This window comes from Diospyros lotus, chromosome 6, assembly GCF_014633365.1.
Source record: "Diospyros lotus cultivar Yz01 chromosome 6, ASM1463336v1, whole genome shotgun sequence".
Classification (NCBI taxonomy): Eukaryota; Viridiplantae; Streptophyta; class Magnoliopsida; order Ericales; family Ebenaceae; genus Diospyros; species Diospyros lotus.
Window position 1 is genome coordinate 12394252 of NC_068343.1, and position 21590 is coordinate 12415841.

Below are 21590 nucleotides of genomic sequence, written 5' to 3' on the forward strand. Positions count from 1 at the left end.
AGGATAAAAGGAGGAGACTGATTGGGGGCAGTGGGATAATTTGTTGTTAATATTAATAGAAACAGCGAGCTAATTTATTACTAGATATACGAGAAGATAATTAATATTCAGTTTTCCATTTTTTTTTTTTATTAATCCAAAATGACAGAAAGAAAGAAAGAACATTTTAATTATTTCTAGCGGAAAAAATACTTAGAATTCAATTTTACGGAAAAACCCTTCGCATAATTGGAAAATTTCAGTTCCAGTCCAACAACGGGAACGGAAGCGTGCAATGTTGGGATCCCTCTGTTATTGAACATGAGAGATGAGAAGCTAGGCGTGAGATGAGAGCCGGCTTCTCTTACAAGCCCGCGCCCCGCCCAGCCCAAATCCCAGACGCACGCACGCGCGCGCGCGCGCACTCTCTCTCTCTCTCTCTCTGCAATTCGTGACTATTCCCATTGGATTTACAGACTAGGGTTTCGTTTCTCCCAATTAAATTCATAATTTATCTACTTACGCGACTCCACAGATCTGCTTGATCGACTCCCTGATCGCGTCAGCTCCAACAGCCGGTCGGTTCCCAAACGTCAAATAATTTCCCAGATCTTGATTCCGTTACTTCAATGTGCATATATGTTGACTGAAATTTCTTAAGTTTGATTCGTTCTCTAAACTTATTTCTTAGTTCAGTATTGTTTTTCTGTGTCTCGTTGGCAGTTAGTTATTTGGCAATTAATAACTTTGATGTCTTTGCAAGACTAATACATCAGTTGGACACTGTCTTCAGCAATTTAATTCTATTCATGCTCGATCGTGTCTCTCTTAATCTATCTTTCTGATCCTGTGATTTGTCACCTTTTAGTTAATGGGCACAGCGCGGTGACTTTATATATAGAACAAATTGGGCGGTTTGCAATAGCGAGACAATGTCGTCAGGGGGGGCAGAGGTTAGGGGAATGCTGGAAAATCGTGCAGAAGATGGTGTAAAACCTGACAAACAGTTGATTGACACAAACCCTGAAAGTGGTAAAAATATTTCCACAGATAATGGGTTGCCCCCGTATACTAGCGATGCTCAGGACCAACTTGTACAAATGGTTGTAGAACTCAATTTCCAGAAGGAGTATTTGAATTCCCAGTTTGAAGGCTTGAAAAATCTGGAACTAGAATCTGGTGAGTCTAACCAACCGATAGGGGCAAGTAAGCAAGATGGTTGGGGATCTGAAGACTTGAAAGAGCTCCAAGATAAGATAGAGTGTTTAAGTCGGGAACTTTTGGAAGAAAAACAAACACGAGGTGCTGCAGAGAAGGCTTTGGAGCATCTTCGAGCTGTATACTCAGATGCAGATGCAAAAGCCCAGGAGCTTTCTACCAAGCTTGCTGAAGGTCAGATTTCATCCCTTTTCCAATATCTAACACATGTTAGATGCACTTTAATTTTGTGATGGTTACTCTTAACTGTAAACTTACTGCTCTGGATTGTGACCCGTTATGAGTCTTAAAAGGGTTCTGGATATATTTATCAGGAAACTCCAGTACGACTTTGTACTCCTATCATTGTCTTGACATTGTTTGCCTTTCCTATTATAAATGCAATTCTCGGTTTATGTGCATAGCTCAACAGAAGATGGAGCACGAAATAAAAGAGCGTGATGAGAAGTACTCAGAACTTGACTCCAAGTTCAATAGGCTTCACAAACGAGCAAAACAGCGTATTCAAGATGTTCAGAAGGTAAATTTAATTTCTAGGTTCTCTTGATGTTGGGATTTCATTTCGTGAGGCAAGTTGAAATTGTCTTCATATCTTGATTCATCAAGTTGTAATACACATTCAGTAGTTTCCTTTTTTCTTTTATTGTTATTACTAGCGGTAATAGGTTCAAGTTGTGGAAACAACATATTTGCAAAATAGGGGTAAGACTGCATGCAAAATGACCATCCCCAGGCCCTTGCAAAAAGGGAGCCTCATGTACCGAGGATGCCCTTTTCTGTTATCATTGTCAGTGATGTACATTCAGTAGTATTAATTATTGATTCTTGAACTAAATGTAGGTTTGTGGCTTTTGTTTTCTAGTTACACACTCATCCTCAGCTAAAAGTGTTAGCTGAGGGTTACTCTTCAGTTCATGGGACCAAATAATATACCCGAGGCTTCTCTAACAAACTACAGATGTGGAATTGGATTGTGATAAACTCCTCTCTTTTTTTTAGCCAGGTAAAATACTACTCCCCTCCTTTAATACTTGGAGTCATTGCTAGGCCAAAAATCTCATCTCAATATCGGCAGTCTCAAGCACCTTTCCTGGATCACACTCACTCGATAGTGGTCCCGGCTTGTCTCTAATGCCCCTCCTTTAATACTTGGAGTCATTGCTAGGCCAAAAATCTCATCTCAATATCGGCAGTCTCAAGCACCTTTCCTGGGTCACACTCACTCAATAGTGGTCCCGGCTTGGCTCTAATGCCACTTGTAATGCCATGAGTTCTCACCCAGAAGTGTTAATTGAATGTGAATCTTGGGTTCATGAAACCTAGTAATGTAGTAAAATATGTATGTGAGATTGCGTTGTGACATTATACCTTTTTGGTACTTGAATCTTTAGGAAGTGGTCTGTTGCAGTCACAGGTAAATCTTTAGGGGGCTTGTTTCATCCAGTTATGGGAAGCATTTGGTGCTCTTGTTTAACCAATATATTACATCTAGGATTTTCTTTCTTTCAAAACTTATATGTGTATATATATATTATATAGATGCAGGATTTGCATCTAGATGAAGTGCTGTTTGCTCATGAATGACCTCTCCTTTATGTGGACAATTTTTTAATATCTCACCCAATTGATGGAGTAACCATTTTGCTACAAAAGGAAAGAAAAGAGGACTTCAACTGTCTGAGACAAATTTAAATACTTAGTCATATTGGTGGAATGTATTTGGAAGCTGCAAAATCTTGAATTACCATCCAGTTACCTCAAAAATTTCCAGTCGAAGTATGAAGATTGAAATTCTTGATAAAATTGTCATTTTTCTACATGAATATTGTCACAGCTAGTGACAATGGTTACCTCACTGACTTAGTATAAATCGGTGAATAGCAGTAGAAGAGAGAAAAGTTAGGCAGAAAAGAGGGAAGAAAGAACAGAGAGGAGCAGAGAGATAGAAAGAGAGAGAGAGAGAGATGTTGAATTTCAATGATACTCTCGATATCCTTCCTGGAAGGTCTAGGAGGGATATATATACCTCCTAACATGGGTGCTGCCATAGCAGATTCTCCCTTACAAGCGGGTATAACAACCGGTTTTGTCCTATTCTAGCCCATACACTAGGGCTCTCCCTAGAATATTCTCCCAGTAACAAACTATTACAGCTGAAAATTAAAGAAACAACTACAATAAGCAATGACAGTAATAAAGGAAATAACAATTACAACATTAAGGACAAATTTTAAAAATAACAGATAATAAGTCTCCGCATGTGACAAATATGTACATATTCATGGAAAATGTAAAATTGTACCATTCAAGGGTATCAAAATGCAATTATGTAAAAATTTATTGTGATTTTTCCTAAAGAGTAAAATAGCCCTAATAATCAACAAATGAATGTTGGTTTTCCGCAGCACCATCTTAGAGATATTGATCAGTAAAGAAAACATTAAGGGTCTGTTTGATTGGCCATTTTTTCTATGGAAAATGGTCATTTTCTACCTAATTTCCAACTTTTAGAGTGTTTGATTGGCCAAATTTTCTATGGAAATAATTTTCTCACTTAGGGTCACGTGACCCTCTTTTCTCACTTTTGCTGGAAAATGAATTCCCATGGAGAGGTAGAGAATTTGTTTTCCAGGCGAGCGTCAAAGTGTGTCTTGGAGAGAGGATGGACCAAAACTTGGTCTTTCCCTTGGCTTTGAGGGGCTGGTCGGCGACGGGAGGCGGAGGTGGGGCGGCGGCCTTCTTATAAGAGCGGAAAAGGCGCTGCATCGAGTGGGGGCGGAAGGAGATGAAAGCAGATTACATGCAGAAATGTATATATATATATATATATATATACACATTGCAGCAAGGAAAGGAAGATGGGTCTCTGTTGCAGTGGGTTTGAGTCAAGGAAGATGGGTCTCTGTTGCAGTGGGTTTGAGTCAAGGAAGATGGGTCTCTGTTGCAATGGGTTTGAGTCTCTGCTGCAATGTATATATATATATATATACATGCATACACATTTCCTTCCTCTTTGTTGCTCTCTGCTCAGCAACAAAAATGGGTATATATATTTGTGTTTGATTTATTTTTTTGAATATTTTGTAAATGTATATTTAATTTATTTTTGTAATTAATTATTAATTTGTATATTATTGATTAGTGTATATGTGATTATTTTTATGAAAAATAATTGCAATCAAACACTAAAAGTTAGAAAATTATAACAATTTCTAGGTAAAAAATTAAGTCAATCAAACACCTTCAATTGATATTTTCCCTGGAATATAATTCTAGGCAATTGAATTACCTAGAAAACATTTTCTTTCCATACAAATTCCATACTTGCAATCAAACGCACCCTAAGGCTCTTTACAAGCTGGTCATGCTAAAAAAAATGTCTACATCCATGGCATCCATTCCTCCCTTACAAATACCCCAACAATGCTGACAAAATATCATCTAATAGGCTAAGCCCCGTAACTCAGCTCATACTGTGCTTGGAAACTATCACCTCTATCGTTGAAAAGGCCTATCTAATTAGTTCCCATGCACTTTTAGAACCAACTTTAAAATCCAAATGTGGAGACAAAGGTCTCCACTGCTCCACCTTTGCCTTAATCTTCGTATAGATCTCCAACATATTCCTACATATCTCTTCCTCTATATTCATCTTGATGAGAAATTAGGATTATTAAATTTTAATGTTTGGTATTAGGTAATGTTTGGATTATTTTAATTTTGTGATTTAGATTTAGATTTTAAATTTTTATGACTTTTATTTATTTTGTTAGAATAATTATAGCTAGGGTAATTATTATAAGATATTTAGTTATTGATATTATTTTACTTCAGGTTTATCTTTTAATTATTTTATTTTGAGGTAATTGTAGTTAAGTTAATTGTGTTTTGTTAGGATTGGATTTTAGCCTATAAATAGGCTTAAGATGTAATCAACAATAAAACCCTTTGATTGATATTGAATACAATTGTTGATCTCTCTCTTTCTCACTCCTGCTGGTTGCTTCTTCTTTCCTTACTTCTTTCTCTTTCCTTTTAATCTTTCTCTATTTTCTTCTTGTTCTGCATCACACCACCTTCTACGAACAACCGATCTCCCAATATGATTGCTCTCTTCAATGATAGTTACACATCTTAATAAAAGATTTAGAATTCCTTTCTCCTTTTGTAATGCATAATGTCCTTGACTTCTCCCATAACTAACTGTTTTGAGAAGAAGCCTACCACTTCTAGTCTCCTATGATATCTTACGACCTGCTTGGATTCTGGCAATGAGTCTCTGGCTTTCTCATCCAGTAACTTTATATTGTCCAACATCGTATCAACCTTCACAATTACCTAGCCAAACACCTTTCCATGCCACTTCCACCAGTCCTCTTTAAAGGACTTCAACTTGTGAGCAAGAAGAAAGCTGGTAGAATATAGGTACTAGCCAATTATCCATCCAGCATCCATTAGTAACCTATATAAAACCCCTTGTCCCTTAACCCCATATTTTCACAATTAGAAGGCCCTGGGCAAGATCTAAGGCTTCTACTGATGCAAAACAGAGGGCAAGAAGAAATTCGATAGGAGGATGAAGAAAAGGAAGAAGAATAAATTTGGACAGAAGAGATGAGAAGATAACCAGTGAAGAAGCAGGGAAGAGAAGAAACTCTATGTGTTGAGAGAGAGAGAGAGAGAGAGAGAAGCTGAGAAAATTCTATATATTCAGTATCAATAAAAAATGTGTTTTTCCTCTTGCTTGTTTATGTTTTATGAACAAACAAATTTAATCATGCTGAATACTAGAATTCTAATCTTACTACAATTATATTTCCAGAAATACAAAAAATTAAAATAAAATATAAACATAATCCTAATTTTATTTTTTTGAATTATGCTAGGTCATAGTGCTGATTTCTGCTTCCTCTTTTCCTTCTCCCAGAATAAAACTTCCTTTCTTTATCCCTATATATTTCCCCCTCAGAGAAAACTCATGCTCGAGTTTTACTGATTTTGAATCACTTAATCACCCAACCATAAAGTGAGTGGTTTGATTAGTCTTCTTCTGCTGCTTGCTTTTTACCTAGGTAAATGGTGGTCTAAATCTGTTATCAGGCTGCTAAATATCTTAACAATGCCTGTAGAACTGCTATGAAACTGGATCAATTTGTTGCTATTTCTCTCTAATAATCATCCGCAGTCTGATTCTGAATGATTTACCCAACAAACATGAAAGTGGTAAATTTCTGTCTCTGGAGAAAACAATCTGTTCACCTAAAATAGCATCAATTCTGCTTTCGTGTGTTGAGGTGAAGGGCACTGGTAATAGAGCAACAGGCTCTAGATTGGGTTTGGTGTAGGGGTTGACAAAAGGCTTATTTGGGAGTAGCATGGCCTTTGTATCTAGCAAGGACCTCAATGTTTTATGTAGACCTAAAACTACAGTTGGTGGTATATCAATGGTGTGTATTTGGTCTAACCCATTTTAAAATTTTAGAAGAACTAGCATAACAAGCTTGCAATTAAGAAACAGATCCCAAGGAAACTGCTCCACTCTAAGTCAAATCATAACTTAAAAAAAACAACATACCAAGCCTTCCAGCTACATGAATTCGTGCTTGCTAGTCATTTCTATCTATGGTCTTATCTTCTATAAGGCCCTTATAACTAATATCATACCTATATGTCTTACACCAAGTTTTTCTTGGTCTTCCCACCTCTTTTGCTGGATTCTTGGTCCATTCTATCAACTCTTTTAGAAGAAACCTCCATTGGTCTTTTTCTTACATCACCAAATCATCTAATTTTGCTTATTTTCCGATATTAAATTCAACATGACCCCTTTGTGAATCAGCTCGAATTCTACTAAGAACTGGAATCCTAATTCTACTAAATATGAAGTCCTGACTAAATGCTGGGTTCAAATGATCAAGTCTTATAAGGAAAATTGGAGTTTCCAGGCATCAGAATATAAATTTCAAGAATAAAGGTCGCATTTAATGTTCTAATGACATGCCAACTTTATTTCACTGAACTTAGGTTATTTTGCAATATTTGGAAGAAATATGTGCTTTCTTTATAATTTAATTTCAACTATTTTGGGGGGGATAACCATTTTCAGGAAAAAGATGATCTCGAGGCCCAGTTTCGTGAGTTGAAGGAAAAAACTGAGCAAGCATCATATCAACAATCAGCATTGCAGCACGAGATGGAGCGCACTCGGCAACAAGCAAATGAAGCATTGAAAGCCATGGATGCTGACAGGCAACAATTACGAAGTGCAAATAATAAGTATGCTCACCAAATAGTGGCATTTATACCTGATTTACTTGAATCAGAAACGACTTCCCTCAGTGACTTAATTGTCACTCCCTCGCCCTCCAATTTTTCTATTTATTTTTCGCTTGATTATGCTTGTTTGTACCATTTTATAGTTACTAGTATCCATTGAGTTGCATAATCTGTCTCCAGAAATTTGCTACTACCACCCTAGCAATTTATGAAAGTCTCTGTCTTCCAGGTAAATTTATGATCCAAATCAATCCCAGTCTCTTATGTATTATTTCCCTTAAAAGCTTTACTAGGAGGGAAAATCAAGGAATTGAGACATAGGGAAAGTAGAGTTTTGGTAGGACAAGATTTTGAAAAATTGACCATTATGTTTGGAGAAGTGCACTCTTTTACTTTATAATTTGAAAAAAAGTAAAAGACTACATGTATCATTTTATTGGATGCCTAATTCTTGAGGGAAAAAGGAAAAAAATTGTGAAGTACTTTGGATTTTTGTAGTAATATATATAATAAGTCTAACTTTATTATAACAAATTTTAGAACACCTGGAATACTGCCATTAGCTTCCCATTCCACATGGTGGAATGATTTGCTTTCCAGGTAACATAGTGCGTAATGACTTTGTTATCTTAATGGAAATGCTCCACTCCGTTGTCTCTGTTAACTTTCTTGTTGTATTTTACTTCATGGTTGTAGAACCATGAGGTAGTGTATTGAAGCTTTGTGTTTTTTGTATGTATATATCTTTTAGTTCCTATCCATCATCTCTTGGTCAATATCTTCTCCATGTGCAATGCAAAATGAAATTTGCTTTATATTTTTGTATTTCCAATTTCCCTGATTTGAGCAAACGCACCTGCACAGCACTCTTGAGGGAAAATAATTGGTTCCACACTGAAAAGATTGATGATGAAAAATTGTACAGTACTTTTTAAATGTCATGACTTATTTAATGTACTCATGTGCTATAACAGTTTTCAAGTTTTGTTTCTAAGAATTGCAGTTTCTGCTAGTTGTCATTATAATTGACAGCAATGTCTTGGTATGCAGGCTGCGAGATAAAATTGAAGAACTGCGCCGTTCATTGGAACCCAAAGAAAATGCTCTTGAGTCTTTACAGCAGTCCCTTTTGGAGAAAGATCAGGTACAACACTCGGCAATAAATTTTATTACCATGTATTCCTGTCACTTCTAAATCCTTGTGACTGATATTGTTTTTTTATTTCATAATGTAATAATTTCTCTTCTAAGAAACAAGCTACAGGAATCACTGGTACAATCTATATGCAAATTGCACAAAACACCCCTACAATGCACCTGCAATACCAAAGAATGAAAAAAATTGAAAACTGAAATGATGCTTCCACTTCCTAAAGAAGAAGTTGCCTTCTTCACCCCGACAGGGGAGCTGGTTGGGTGCTTCAGTGGGGCACTTGAGTGCCTAGGCATCATGGAAGGGAAGCACTTGCTTCCATAACTTTACATTTGTGTGATTGATTTGAGACTTCTTTCTAAGCATTTGACACTAGAAAACCTGTCAGTTGTTTGCTTATGTTGTTATTCAACATGTTTTAGGGACTTGATATGCTTGCGTTGCATGCTCTTACTATTTTGGTGCAAGTTATGATCTGTATATGCTTGTAAGAAGGAAAAATATCCTTTTTTTCTTTTCCTGTGGAGGATGATGTTAGCATGTATGTTCATAAAATGGAAAATATGTTCTTTCAGAATATCTTTTCTGTAAGGCAGCAAATATAAAGTAGCGACAAAACAGGCTTCTGTACTCCTGACTTGTTAATAAATATTACTTACACTGAGAAGGGGTGTTTTTTTTTTTTTTTTTCTTTTTTTTTTGGGGGGGGGGGGGGGGGGGGGGTGCTTTTCTGAACTTCTTCTTTATCCTAACTTGTATAAATGTTCTCCTAGCTTTTGAGTTTTCATTTCAACCATTTGTTTCTTTGCTTAATATTGTTATGTATTTCAATCTTGTTAAGATGACCGGTTCTTTTTCCTTTTGAGCTGTCCTAATATGTAATGGATAGCATTACCACCCTTCTTACCACTTTAACATCTCCAGAAAGAAAACATGACCTATTGAATGACGTTAAACTTGTTTGGGGATTTATTTGTAAAAGAACAACTTGATAAGAGATTTTTTTGAATGTCCATTGGAAGAAAAGGTCATTCTCAATGATGGAATTTACCAAGGCAAATTGAGAAGGTTGCTTTAGGTGATTTAATTTTGGTAGGATTTGAATAATTACACGTATTCTATTTTAATTTCCTAATATTTTGACTCCTAGTTGGACATGGTCGTGCATTCACATATACAGCTTGATTGCAAGGTAGTTTTAAATTTGGCACAATATTGATTGCATTACTGAATAATGTGACAAATTCTCTCTCTCTCTCTCTCTCTCTCTCTCTCTCTCGCTGTGTGTGTGTTAATCCTCTCACCCTCCTTTTACTTCTTCCCTCTCTTCCTGTTGTCTTTCTTGGACCTCTACATCTTCTCTTCATTTCTTCTTTTGTGATATTCTCTTTCTCTTCTCTATTTCCTCTCGATTTTCTTCTCCTTTCTTCTTCTTGTTTTTCCCTATTTCTTTTTTCTCCCTCAGTTTTCCTTCTGATCATGCTATTCTACTCATATTTCTCTTCTTTCCATCCTTGTCTTTCTGTTCTTTTCTTTCCATGGTTTGTTGGATTTTCATGTCAGACATTGACACTCATCAGACTATTATTTTTTTAATTTTTTTTACAGTCAATTATTTTCTGGACACGGAGACAGCCATATCCATTGATCTTGCATATCCATTACTTAGAATAAGTTGAAAATCAATTATAAAATAGAAACAGTGTAGATGTATATTTTAAGACCTCACTCGTATAAACTTTCCAAATTTATGAATTCCAACTAAATTCAAAAAAATTTGCCAATAAATTTTTCTAATCTACGTACTAAGACTTTTTTTTATTCCACTTGTTGTGTAGAATGTGAGTTTTTTTTATGCATACATGTAAGATATATAATTCACCATTGACTGTCATGTGGTGTCCTAGAATGCATTAATTCTTGTGTACTTGAAGGCAACGTGGAGCCTCTTGACACTTTTCCTAGGCCTTTATTAACTTGTATATTTGCAGATGCTGGAAGACATTCAAGGTTTACTGAAAATGGCAGATGAGAAAAAACAAGCTGCAGTATCCGAGCTCTCAGCTAAGCACCAGAAGGTAAATCTGCATGCAGATGCATCAAAGATGAAATTTCACATTCTGCGGTTCTCTCCATTATCACATTTGCAAAAAAATGTACATTATGTCCTGCTTTCTGTTTCCTTCCAGCAATTAGAGAGTTTGGAAGCCCAACTAGCTGATGCATTAGCTGATAGAAGCAAAGCAACTGAAACCATTTCCTTTTTACAGGTATGATTGAATTGTTGTAGGTGGATTATTGTTTGATAATAAGGAACGGAGAAGTTTACCCTAAAAAAAATGGAACTGGGTAGCAGTGAATTGTTTCTTCTTCTTGCTGAAACAATCACTTCCTTCTTTGTTCTTTATTTATTCTTGTGTACTGCCTTTTCTACCCTTTCACTTTATGACATTTTGTTCATCTCATTCTTTTTTATTAATGATTTCTATTGGATCTTTCCAAATTTTGAGATGATTACTTCAGGGTGTGATTGCTGAGAAAGAGTCTAAGATTGCAGAGATGGATGCAGCTTCAAGTGGTAAAGCAGTACGGCTTAAAGCTGCTATAGAAACTGTAAAGGGCGATCTTGTGCACATGAAAAATGAGCATGTACGAGTTGGATTCATTTCAGCAATTTACTATGATCTTCTTCACTTGTATGAATTATCCTACTTTGTCAGATTCCCGTTAATTTTTAAGAGCTGATTTTGGTAGCAAACTGTGATCTTTATATGGTGAAACAGCATAAAAATTGTTAATTGAGAGATTAAGTTCTGGCTGCTAGGAAACTATGTTTTTATATTCCAATCTTTATTTAAACGCCTTCATGTAGAAGGAAACACCATTTCTGCTCTAACCTTCAAATGCTAACCTTAGTGACTTTTTTCAGTAACCTTATTTTACCTTTTAACTTAGGATCATTCGTTACCTTTATTAAGTAGCAAATTTCTATGAGCACTCACTTACATGACTGATATTCACGAACTATGCTAGTTGTCGAGCACATTTCATGTGGTAAATATGTAAACCTATAGTTATAAAGATTTGCCTTCAGAAGTCTGTTAAGCTAAAATTTGCTGGCTAAGAGTAGGAGCTGGCCATTTTTGCTGTCTATAATTTTCCTTGCTTCATTGGAAATTGTAATTCTTTTACTTCAATGTGGTTATTGTACCTCATATCATGCACATATTGTACCAGATTCATCAAAAGGCTATTCAAGAAACAAGAAATGATGCCCTTTTTTTTCTCCGGATGCACTATAATTTCTGTCATGTCCATTGTTATTCATGTCTATTGCCTTACTGGTTCCCCCTTTGTGCACTTTGCTACCTTGAACATTGAATCTTCTGTAGTTGATACCTTCCTACAGGATCTTTTTAGCAAATAAAAATGTCTTCCCTTCTTTCTTTTGGTGTATGACTATGAACATTAAAATGAACTTTTAATCTGTAGAAATTGTAATGTGTTAGGACTTGTAGGGTCCTATGGCTTTTCCCATTACAATCGATCACATAAGGATCTATGTTGAGCTCTTACCTCTTTGCTCTTGTGATGGATCAACTTATAAAGCCTATCCAAGAGGTTACCTTAGTGTATGTTATTTGCATATGATATTTTCTTGGTGGATGAAATAGAAGACGGCATAAATATTAAGCTTGAATTATGGGGGAACAGCTTAGAATCAAAAGGTTTCAAGTTGAGCAAGTTCAAAAGCAAATTTATGGAATGTAAGTTTAGTAAAAATAGAAGTGTGACTGATGTTATGGTTAAACTTAAAGCTCAAGTTAATTCCTAGAAAATATTAGCTTATATATCTCAGAAATGGTCATTAGGTCATTAGTGAGGATGTTACTCATAGAATCAAAGCAACAACAATAACATATCCAGTCGTTATCCCACTATGTGGGGTTGGCTACATGAATTCTAGACTTCTATGTGGGTTACATCCTAACAGATAGTTTGTCTAGAATTCATATTTGAATCCGACTAAGTTTTACGCTGGCTGTCGGCTACCTAACGCAACCCTCCTCCTTTATCCGGGCTTGGGACCGGCAGTGGATAATATCCCCTAGCAGAGTAATGATGAAATGAAGTTTCAACATCATCTTCATATGGAGAAGTTTCATGAGATGGTGGTGAATGAAGATAATTGATATAGTTGTGTTTCATCACTTAGTTGACATGGTGAAACCAACAAGTATAATATGAAAACACAAGGCTTACTCATAGAATCAAAGCGGGATGGTTAAATTGGAGAAGTGCATCAAGTATTTCATGTGATCGTAAAATCCTTTTGAAGTTAAAATGAAGTTTTATCAGATGGTTTTAAAACTCTTGTTTCTTTAATGGCTCAAAATGATGGTAATTAAGTGCTAACATGTGTAAAATATGAATGTAGCTATGATGAGGATTACGATGGATCAACCATATAAGTAAAGGCATTATTTGAAACAAGATTTTATGTAATAATTTTGGAATGGCTTCTATTGAAGATAAGGTGTGTGAGAAACAATTAAGATAGTTTAGACATGTAAGAAGAAAATCAGTAGACAGCCCTGTAAGGCGAGTAAATAAAGTGAAAAATTTTTGTAGCAAAAAGGTGGAAAATACCAAAGAAAACTTGGTAAGAAACCCTTAAACATTGCTTAGGACATTGTAATGTGAAAATCTGAGAATTATCATGAGATTTAAATTATATCTCTCTGTTATCCTCTTTACAGAAAAATACCTGTCGTTGGGTCCCTATTTGGTGTACCCACCTTGCTCTCCACGTCGGCTGGAGTACATGGATTCTTGGCTTTTAATAGTCCTTTACGTTTTCTGGTTCCTTTGTTTAGGAACACAAGGGTGGAATTAGAATCAATTGAGCTAATTCTTCCTAGGCGCTTTAAAAAATTGGGAGAGTTTAGCCTTTTGAGGAACAAGAATTGTTCCTCTTCAAATAGAGCATGCTTCTTCCATCCCCAAGAGGGGTTTTGGTGTGGTTCTCTTCAGTTCCTCTTTTTCAAAAATAATTTGCACTTAACAAAATCCTTACCTTGAATTAATTTGATCTGAACATGCATCTGTTTTTCAAGGTGTTAGCTGTTCTTTATCTACACGTTTTAGTTTTTTTTCCCTGAAGTTATTGATGAATTCAGGACAAAGAAAAGGAGAGTTGGGAAGCTACAACCCAAGCACTCAAAACAAAATTGGAGAAAGCTGAAAGTACCTGCATACATGCTGAAATTGAAGCAGCTAAACTGAGAAGTACTTTTATGCCCTTTGTTGAAGCTATCTGTTGTTTCTGTGAACTTAATTTTCTCATATATAGTTACTTGCAGGTCAGCTGGAACTAGAATTGTCTGTGCAAGCTCAGCTTCTAAGTACAAGAGATGCTGAGCTTAAGGCTGCGAAAGAGGAGGTAAAATGAAGGCAACAAATTAATTATTCTTTGTGATGGCTTTGATTATTGATGGGTCTAGGAATATTTCTATTTTGGCTAAGGTTTACAATTTTCCCCTCAATTTGAAATATTTTTTATAACCATAAGATATTTAATCATATCCTAAATATCTGGCCTCCAAGTATATGTGATGATTATTGGCAAGGAGCCTTGTTCTTTTCTGAGGTGTAGAGGATGCCCTTATATGGATTCATGACCTCTCTCTCTTTCTTGTCACCAGAGTTTTTCCCACCATTTGCACTTGTCATAAATAACCCTATCAGAGGACACTTATGACCAATATGTCTCCCACAGCATTCCAGAAACTAGATAATAACATTCTCCTCCTGTTAGGGTTGGAATATTGTGATCGAAATGTGCACAATTTCTCAAGGATCACAATGCACATGGTCCATCTGTAGCAATTCATTCTATCACATTGTTTTATCTGAAAAGAGCTGTAATCCTCTTTCTTGGAATGAAAGACTCCTTACATCCTTATGTCTGGCAACAAATTACCATGTGTTTAGAAATTGAGGTAGAAAGGCAAAGAAATGAAATCTTTTACACACACAATTATATATTTTCCTTCTTTTTGATTCCTAGGTAGAGGGAGGGAAAGCCAAAACAAGTGAAAATGATTTTTCTTCCAACTTTCCTAAATATTATCTTTCCTCTCCATAATATAATAGTTATCCTATTGGTTCGTTTCACTTTATTGTATATTGCAAACAAGGGAAAGGTATTTTCCTTCCTTTTCAAGAAGAAGAAATAATATTTTCCCAAAATTTCTCTCCCTTACAATTCTTCGCCCCTTTCTCCAAGTTCCAACCACTTAAGAACTTCAGTTTTTGTCTTACCAATCTCTTACACAAATCTTCTTTTTCACTGTAGTTTCTTCTGTTATATAATTTAAGAAGCAAAGGTTACTTCTAAGAAGAGCTTTTGTGCTTGTTACATGTGTGGCACACTCCTTGGCACATGTATGGTACTGGACAAGCTTTAGGAACTGGGAAATAAATGCATCCATCACTTATACATGAGTGTCCATGGCTAGACAGGCATGAATCACACATGCTCTGGAAAAATAGCTTAAAATCATAAAGCAAATGCAATGTGGACATGTACCCATTAATCCTCCTTTTTTTCCTTAGTTTTAGAAATACTACATCCAAAAATTTCCAATTTATTTTTTGAATAATAATTTCTAAATCATGTAAGAACATTTTTTTCACACTTTTCAAGTATATAAGTTCTTAGTATAAATGTATTTATGAATAATTTGTTATTATTTTGATACAGGAATGAATATTTTCTTTGTTTTCTCTCTTCTTCTTTTTTTGTCTTGTTGTTGTGTAAATATAATGTCATATCTGAGTCAGGTTTCCCTGCTTCTTAGTCTTCAGTATTTTCTCCAAAATTAGTTTTGACAATTTAGATCAAGTTTCAATATTCTGACTTTTGAGTGTCCGAATGCTGAGCTTCTATGTGGTAGTAGGTTGGAGGTTTTGGAAATTGAGACTTGTAAAACCTAGGATTAGTTTAAAATTTTATCTGAAGTTCTGAACTGGCCTCAGATCCTAGTGATGAGCCCTGGTAGTGACTTTTGCCTCCAGGCCACCTTCTGCTCTGATTTAAAGAGAATCTTCCAAGACAGACATCCTAGTGTTGGATCCAATTCAAGATAATAATGCATTGTTCTGATCCCACAGTTTGTCTGCAAGTAATATTAGTAATCCTTTTCTGACAATTTGTTGGTTGAGCAAACCCCTCTGTGCCAAGCCTTCTTTCTTCCAGTTCACAAGCTCAAGCCACCCCCTGTGGATATCCACCTGATGCTATAGCAGACATTGATGATACTTAATCATGCTGCTGTTTTGCTTCTCTCTTTTCCTGTTTTTCATGTTCTAATATTTTGCCTCCCTTACATCTGTCCTGCCAATTTATGTTGTGCAGATCAACCGCCTTGAAACTGAATTTGCTTCTTACAAGGTTCGAGCTCATACACTTTTACAGAGAAAGGATGCAGAACTAGCTGCTGCTAAGGACAATGAAATTCTCAAAGCACAAGAGGAAGCATTAAAAGTACATGTTTCCTGTTACTGATATCATATAAATTTATTATGGAGAACGGCTTGTACTGATTCATTAGTGTGTTTTTTTGTTTACTTACAGTGTTTCTTCTGTTCTTTAGGAGGCTGAGAAAGAATTAATGTCAGTATCTGCTGAAAGAGATAAGGCCCTTAAAGATCTTCAGGATGCTGTTGTTAATTTTGATAAGGAACTTGCTGCAAGGTAAGACAACTCTGAAAACTCATGTCACTATAATTAATTTATGTTTTCATTATATGCAAAATTGATGTTGTTCTTATTCTTTAAATGAAAAATGTTTTTGGTTAGGGAAGTGCAAAGTAATTTTCTCTGATGTTCTATGACTTCATTTCATTTCAGAGATGCAGCTCTTAGCACTGCAAAGCAGCAAATAGAGAGCATGGAAACAAAACTTAATTCTGCTAATGCTCGCCACCAATCTGAGAAAGAAAAATGGGAAATAAACCTCCAAAATTTGGAGGAAACTTGGCAATGTACTCAATCATAAAAGCATTCTATTTTCATACTATTTCCATTTCTTCTGTGTGGCTTCTTATTGTTTGAGCATTGGAATAAGATGTCCTTTTAATGAATAATCATACAGTGAGGTGTGAAGCAATGAAAGTTCAGAAGGAAGTGTCCCCAAGTCCAGATCTACAAAAAGAACTAGAAGACTTTAAACTATTGTACAAAAAGTTAAAGGTATCATGCTTATTATTTTTCCTTACCGTAGTTGAGAACTTATCTTCCTGTGTTAAGTAGATCTTTTTGCCTTGTAGGAAGAGCATGATTCATTTCGTGATCTTGCTGATAAAATGATCGAGGAGAAGGACAATGAGATCTCTAGACTTATAAATGAGAATAAGAAACTGCATAAGACAGTAGAGCTGAGACCACAGGTATTCCCTCCTCTCTCTCATGCACACACACTCTTACAGTCACTGTCATGTAAACGTTGCCCTGTTTCTTGAACTTTGCAATGAAATTTTTCACATTATTTCTACTTCATCCTAACAATATGGTGAATAATCTCAGGCTGATCCAAATGATAATTATGGCACAGGTATTATGACTATTCCAGTCACATTTGCCAGTGTCTTAGTTAGAACTTAACAAAATTAATTTGGCTAATTCACTGTTGTATTTTTAATGCTCTTTCCCATATTGGTAATTTCAGCCCTTCAGAAATATGATTTGGCTTATTCAAGCACCTCAGCAGCAGAGCAGCAGATTCTGGTACAGAAATATTCAACCTGATGTTTTTCAACTTTTAATTGTTTTAACTCATTTATAAGATGGTCAGGTACTGATATGATGGCTTCATTAGAGTGCAGTTTTAAGTTGGTGTTGAAAGTTTGCTAATTCAGTCTTCATCATCATTAATTGCACCTTATCCTAACTATGCTGGGGATGGTAGAAGTTGGCTAGTTCAGTTTTAAAACTAATTTATTCATTATTCATCTTAATGAATCTATTTTCCTTGAAACTTCTCTGGATTGTACCTTAATGAACGTTTATACATGCTTTATTTAAGTTTGTAAACAATGTTCAGTAGCAGTCTTTTTAAACCAGGGAACATGTTTCATACGGGGTCAAGAAAATTGTTGTCATCGTTATTATCAAAGCATTTTTTTCTCAGTAGTAAAATCCATGTTGAAAACAAATCTTGAACAGCATGAGAAATGCAGAAATAACTTTAATCTTCAGAGGATAATATTTAGGGGCTGTTTAGTTGTGGAACAGAACCCCAGTTTTCCAGAAAATTACTCCACAAAAAACAGAAAATTTGAAAACTTGTTCAAATGCAAAAATTTTCCAAATGGACAATGGAGATCTGGAACGTGGTTTCCCAAAATTGAACTGAACCTGGAAAATTCCTAAAATGAGTTTTCTAAGTTTTCCTTATTAATTTGAGATTTGGATAATGCAGTTTTCTAAAAGTTTTCCCAAATCATCTCCATCTCCTTCCCTAACACAATTTTACACAAAGAAATTAAAGCATTTATCCTTTTTTAAACATATGTTCTAATTTTATAAATTGGAAATTAGTTTTCTGTATTTCTAACATCTGAATGAATTTTTCAAATTTTCTATAGAAAATGAAAACTAGAAATTTTATAGAAAATTGGAGATAGAAAAATGGAATTCATTTTCCACAACTAAGCGGCCCCTTAGTAATATATATCTGGCAAACCCAAGTTTCTTCCCCTGGTTCTGATAGGTTGGGTAAGTGGTCATGAGGAATAGTCCTGCTGAAAACAGGGTTACCTGGTAATATGAAGAAGTTAGAAATGAATGACTACAATTATCTAAATAAAAACTACCACTTAATTGCTAACAGACATTGGATGAACTTATAATCAGAACATCACAAATCTAACACTTTAAACTTCTGGAGAGAAAACATAGTTGATACACATATAAGGAAAAAACTGAGTATTCTTCTGGTTCTGGTGGTGGTTTGGGGTCACAGGGGATTAGTCCCATGGAAGGGGAGGGATACCCCTGGTCATTTATAAATAAGGGAAAAAAAACGGAATTACTGATTTAGTTGTTATCAATAAATAAAACAATCTAAAGAATCGATATTTGCAACCACTGACCTGTTACCAAAACAATAAATGAGTGTGTGATTGAGACAAGAGAAACATCTTGTTATTACCTTCAATGTTGTATTTTCAGTTTTCCCTCTTATAGTCCAACTTGCAAAATGCTTTAGTCTTAGGTAGATCTTGGTCACCTTTTCTAACCGTGCTCCTTCATCCACTTCCCCTGTGGCAAGTACTACTCAGAAAACAATGATGTTCAATGTTCTCTTGTTATTATGAGGTTTTGTGCGTGCTGCAATTGTAGCTGAAGCTGGTCAGCACAAACTGTCTTGAGTTGTTGCTGGGAATACCAAGCAAAGCTTTTGTGGATTAGAATCATGGTTGTCTGAAGGGAATGGGATTTCCTGGAGGTGTTAATGGGGGCAGTGTAATTAGTTCTGCAATCACTATAATGAATAAATTGAGTGGGAGCATAAAAGAGACAATTGATGTAGAAGCATAAAGGACAAATGAGGTTGATTTAATCATAATATATATCCTGTGCAATCTGTTGAACATCTACTGCATTGTGGTGAATGTTCTGAGAAATTCTAAAGCTAAAATGCTATGAAATTTTTTCTGGTTTTTTTGTATTTGGAATCACAATTTCTTCTGTGCTGAGTAGATAAAAAAAAAAATTCCCACCTAATTCCTTCTCATCTTTCTGTTTTCAGCTTTTGGCAAGGCAACAAGCTCAAAGGGAGGAAGAGCTAGCACAATCACAGCGGCACATACTTGCACTTCAAGTAAGTTGTTTCAGTATTTGTATATATAGTTTCCTTTTGTACTCATCTTCCACCACATGAACTTTAATGTATTTTATATCAGGAGGAAATTGAGGAGCTTGAACGTGAAAATCGTCTTCACAGCCAACAGGTAACCAGGTGTATTTTAAACATAATTCCATGATGGATGTTTCATAGGCTTTTTCATGTTTTGAGCTATCTATTTTTATCTTACATGGGCATCATCTATCAGGATGCTTTTACCCTTTTTTCTGTTGCCACAAGAGCTCTATATATTTTTCAAAATATCTTTGATCATTATTTCTTTTTTCCCCCTTTTCAAGACAGATGACTATACCAATTACGTGAAAAATTGATTTACTGCCATCAATGTACCTATCCCTTGTGAATGTCTAGGAGTCAAGTAGTTTTTGCTCATCATTATGTACTAGAGTATAGATGGTAGTGTGTGTGTGTGTGTGTATTTTGGGGGAGGGGTGGAGTATGGATCGCATACCTTAATGTCCTTCACCTTTTGTCTCATTTCATGTGGACAGGAAGCCATGCTGAAGGAAGAGTTCAGGAACATGGAAAGAACGCAGAAGAGAGAAGGGGTAGATATGACATATCTTAAGAACGTAATACTAAAGCTTCTTGAAACAGGTAGATATGAAATGGCTTTTGTGTAAATGTGAAGCTAAAAGTTTGATTTCTTCAATCAGAACTTCCATCTGGCACAAGGAAAATGATTAACTTCCCTTCCAGAAAAATAAAAATTTTACAATTGTGTACTTTATTTGAACAGGTGAAGTGGAGGCTCTGCTACCTGTGGTTGGGATGCTTCTTCAATTCAGTCCTGAAGAGGTAAACCTCTCTCTCTCTCTCTCTCTCAATTTATTTCCCTCAACAGTGCCGTACTGTTGCAACTTGCAGATTTCAATTATGATTAGTTGTTATTAACTGATCCATGGTGCAATTAATTGTGCTTTGTGAAAAGAATTCTGAACGTGGGAATGAAAAGGGTCCATTTATTTTTGAGCCTGTGATTCCCTGGTGATTGTTATATGGTGTTCTATATTTTAGGCCAAGGGTGCAAGAATATTTGACAATAATACTTGGCAACAGTTACTGACTGCCTCAACTGAATATTTGGACATGCAGATGCAGAAATGTCAACAAGCTTACCGCAATTTAACTGATGTCCCACCGAGCACACCAAGTGATGCTTCAGGATCTGGTTTCTCTCTTTTTCCTAGATTTTCATTTTCTTGACGGCAGAAACAAAGGTGAAGGAGAACATACTTCTACAAGCTGCAACAACATTTGGCTAATTGCCCAGATGCTGAAAGCCCAAGATATAGGTGTCACTGTATTCTTTCTGTAACAATAAGCTTATATTATAGTTGAGACATTGTTGAGATATTTGTCATAGAGGGGTTTTGAGTTGGCAGTATGACAAGATTTTGAGTTGCTGTCTGGGAGCACTGTAAAGGCGTCATAGAGGTTTTTCTGTTTTCCCTTTTTATTTTTCCAGTGAAATTTGGCTTCAGGTGAAAAAAAAAAAAGAAAAAGCGGCTCGTTTGAATTTGTTGTAATGAAATTTCTTGTAGTTTCTTACCGTTAATATCCAATCATTACGGGGATTGAAGCCTAAAGGATCTCCATTTGCATATTAGTAGCTACATTGGATTTGTTCTCAACTATGAGCACTAAATAAATGTCACCTACAAAAAAGTTTGATCAAACCCACCACAGTTGTGCAAGAACAAGAGGGTGGTGGTGGGAGTAGTAGTAGAAAGTATGAAAAGCTGCATAATCAATGTGTATTGTATTTGTAGTATTATCTGCTGGGGCAGGTACCCTGAACCCCAAACACACCCCTGCCCTCGTGGATGTGTTGATAATTGGCGTTGGCCTTGGCTTTGGGCGGGCAGCCTGAAAACGAAACGATGAAGAAATGGCTACCATTACCAAAGCTTCTTTTCGAATGACGAATGGCTTTTGGCCTTTTGCTCCTCCTAATTGACTTTTCTTTGTCATCACTGACGTGGAGGTTTTGATTGTTGGCTTAACTTAGTCCAGTTAGGCACTTTCAA

The 21590-nt window shown here is 35.8% G+C and overlaps 1 protein-coding gene across 2 annotated transcripts; it reads left to right on the forward strand.

The window, feature by feature from the left end:
• The first annotated feature begins 290 nt into the window (after nucleotides 1-290).
• On the forward strand, nucleotides 291-21164 carry LOC127804106 (protein GRIP). 2 transcript variants are annotated; one of them, XM_052340839.1, is made up of 22 exons: nucleotides 295-557; nucleotides 848-1371; nucleotides 1602-1717; nucleotides 7304-7473; nucleotides 8524-8617; nucleotides 10618-10704; nucleotides 10816-10896; nucleotides 11150-11275; nucleotides 13807-13915; nucleotides 13990-14069; nucleotides 16047-16175; nucleotides 16285-16385; nucleotides 16542-16675; nucleotides 16786-16883; nucleotides 16961-17080; nucleotides 17217-17244; nucleotides 17359-17417; nucleotides 19444-19515; nucleotides 19598-19645; nucleotides 20052-20157; nucleotides 20300-20358; nucleotides 20656-21164. In XM_052340839.1, the coding sequence occupies exons 2-22, from the start codon at nucleotides 912-914 to the stop codon at nucleotides 20764-20766; spliced, it is 2388 nt and encodes a 795-aa protein (XP_052196799.1). In that variant the 5' UTR covers nucleotides 295-557; nucleotides 848-911; the 3' UTR covers nucleotides 20767-21164. The 2 variants fall into 2 exon arrangements, 1 of the variants encoding a protein (XP_052196799.1); XR_008023650.1 differs by lacking the exons at nucleotides 17217-17244; nucleotides 20300-20358; nucleotides 20656-21164 and having other exon boundaries at nucleotides 291-557; nucleotides 20052-20152.
• The last annotated feature ends 426 nt before the right edge of the window (nucleotides 21165-21590 follow it).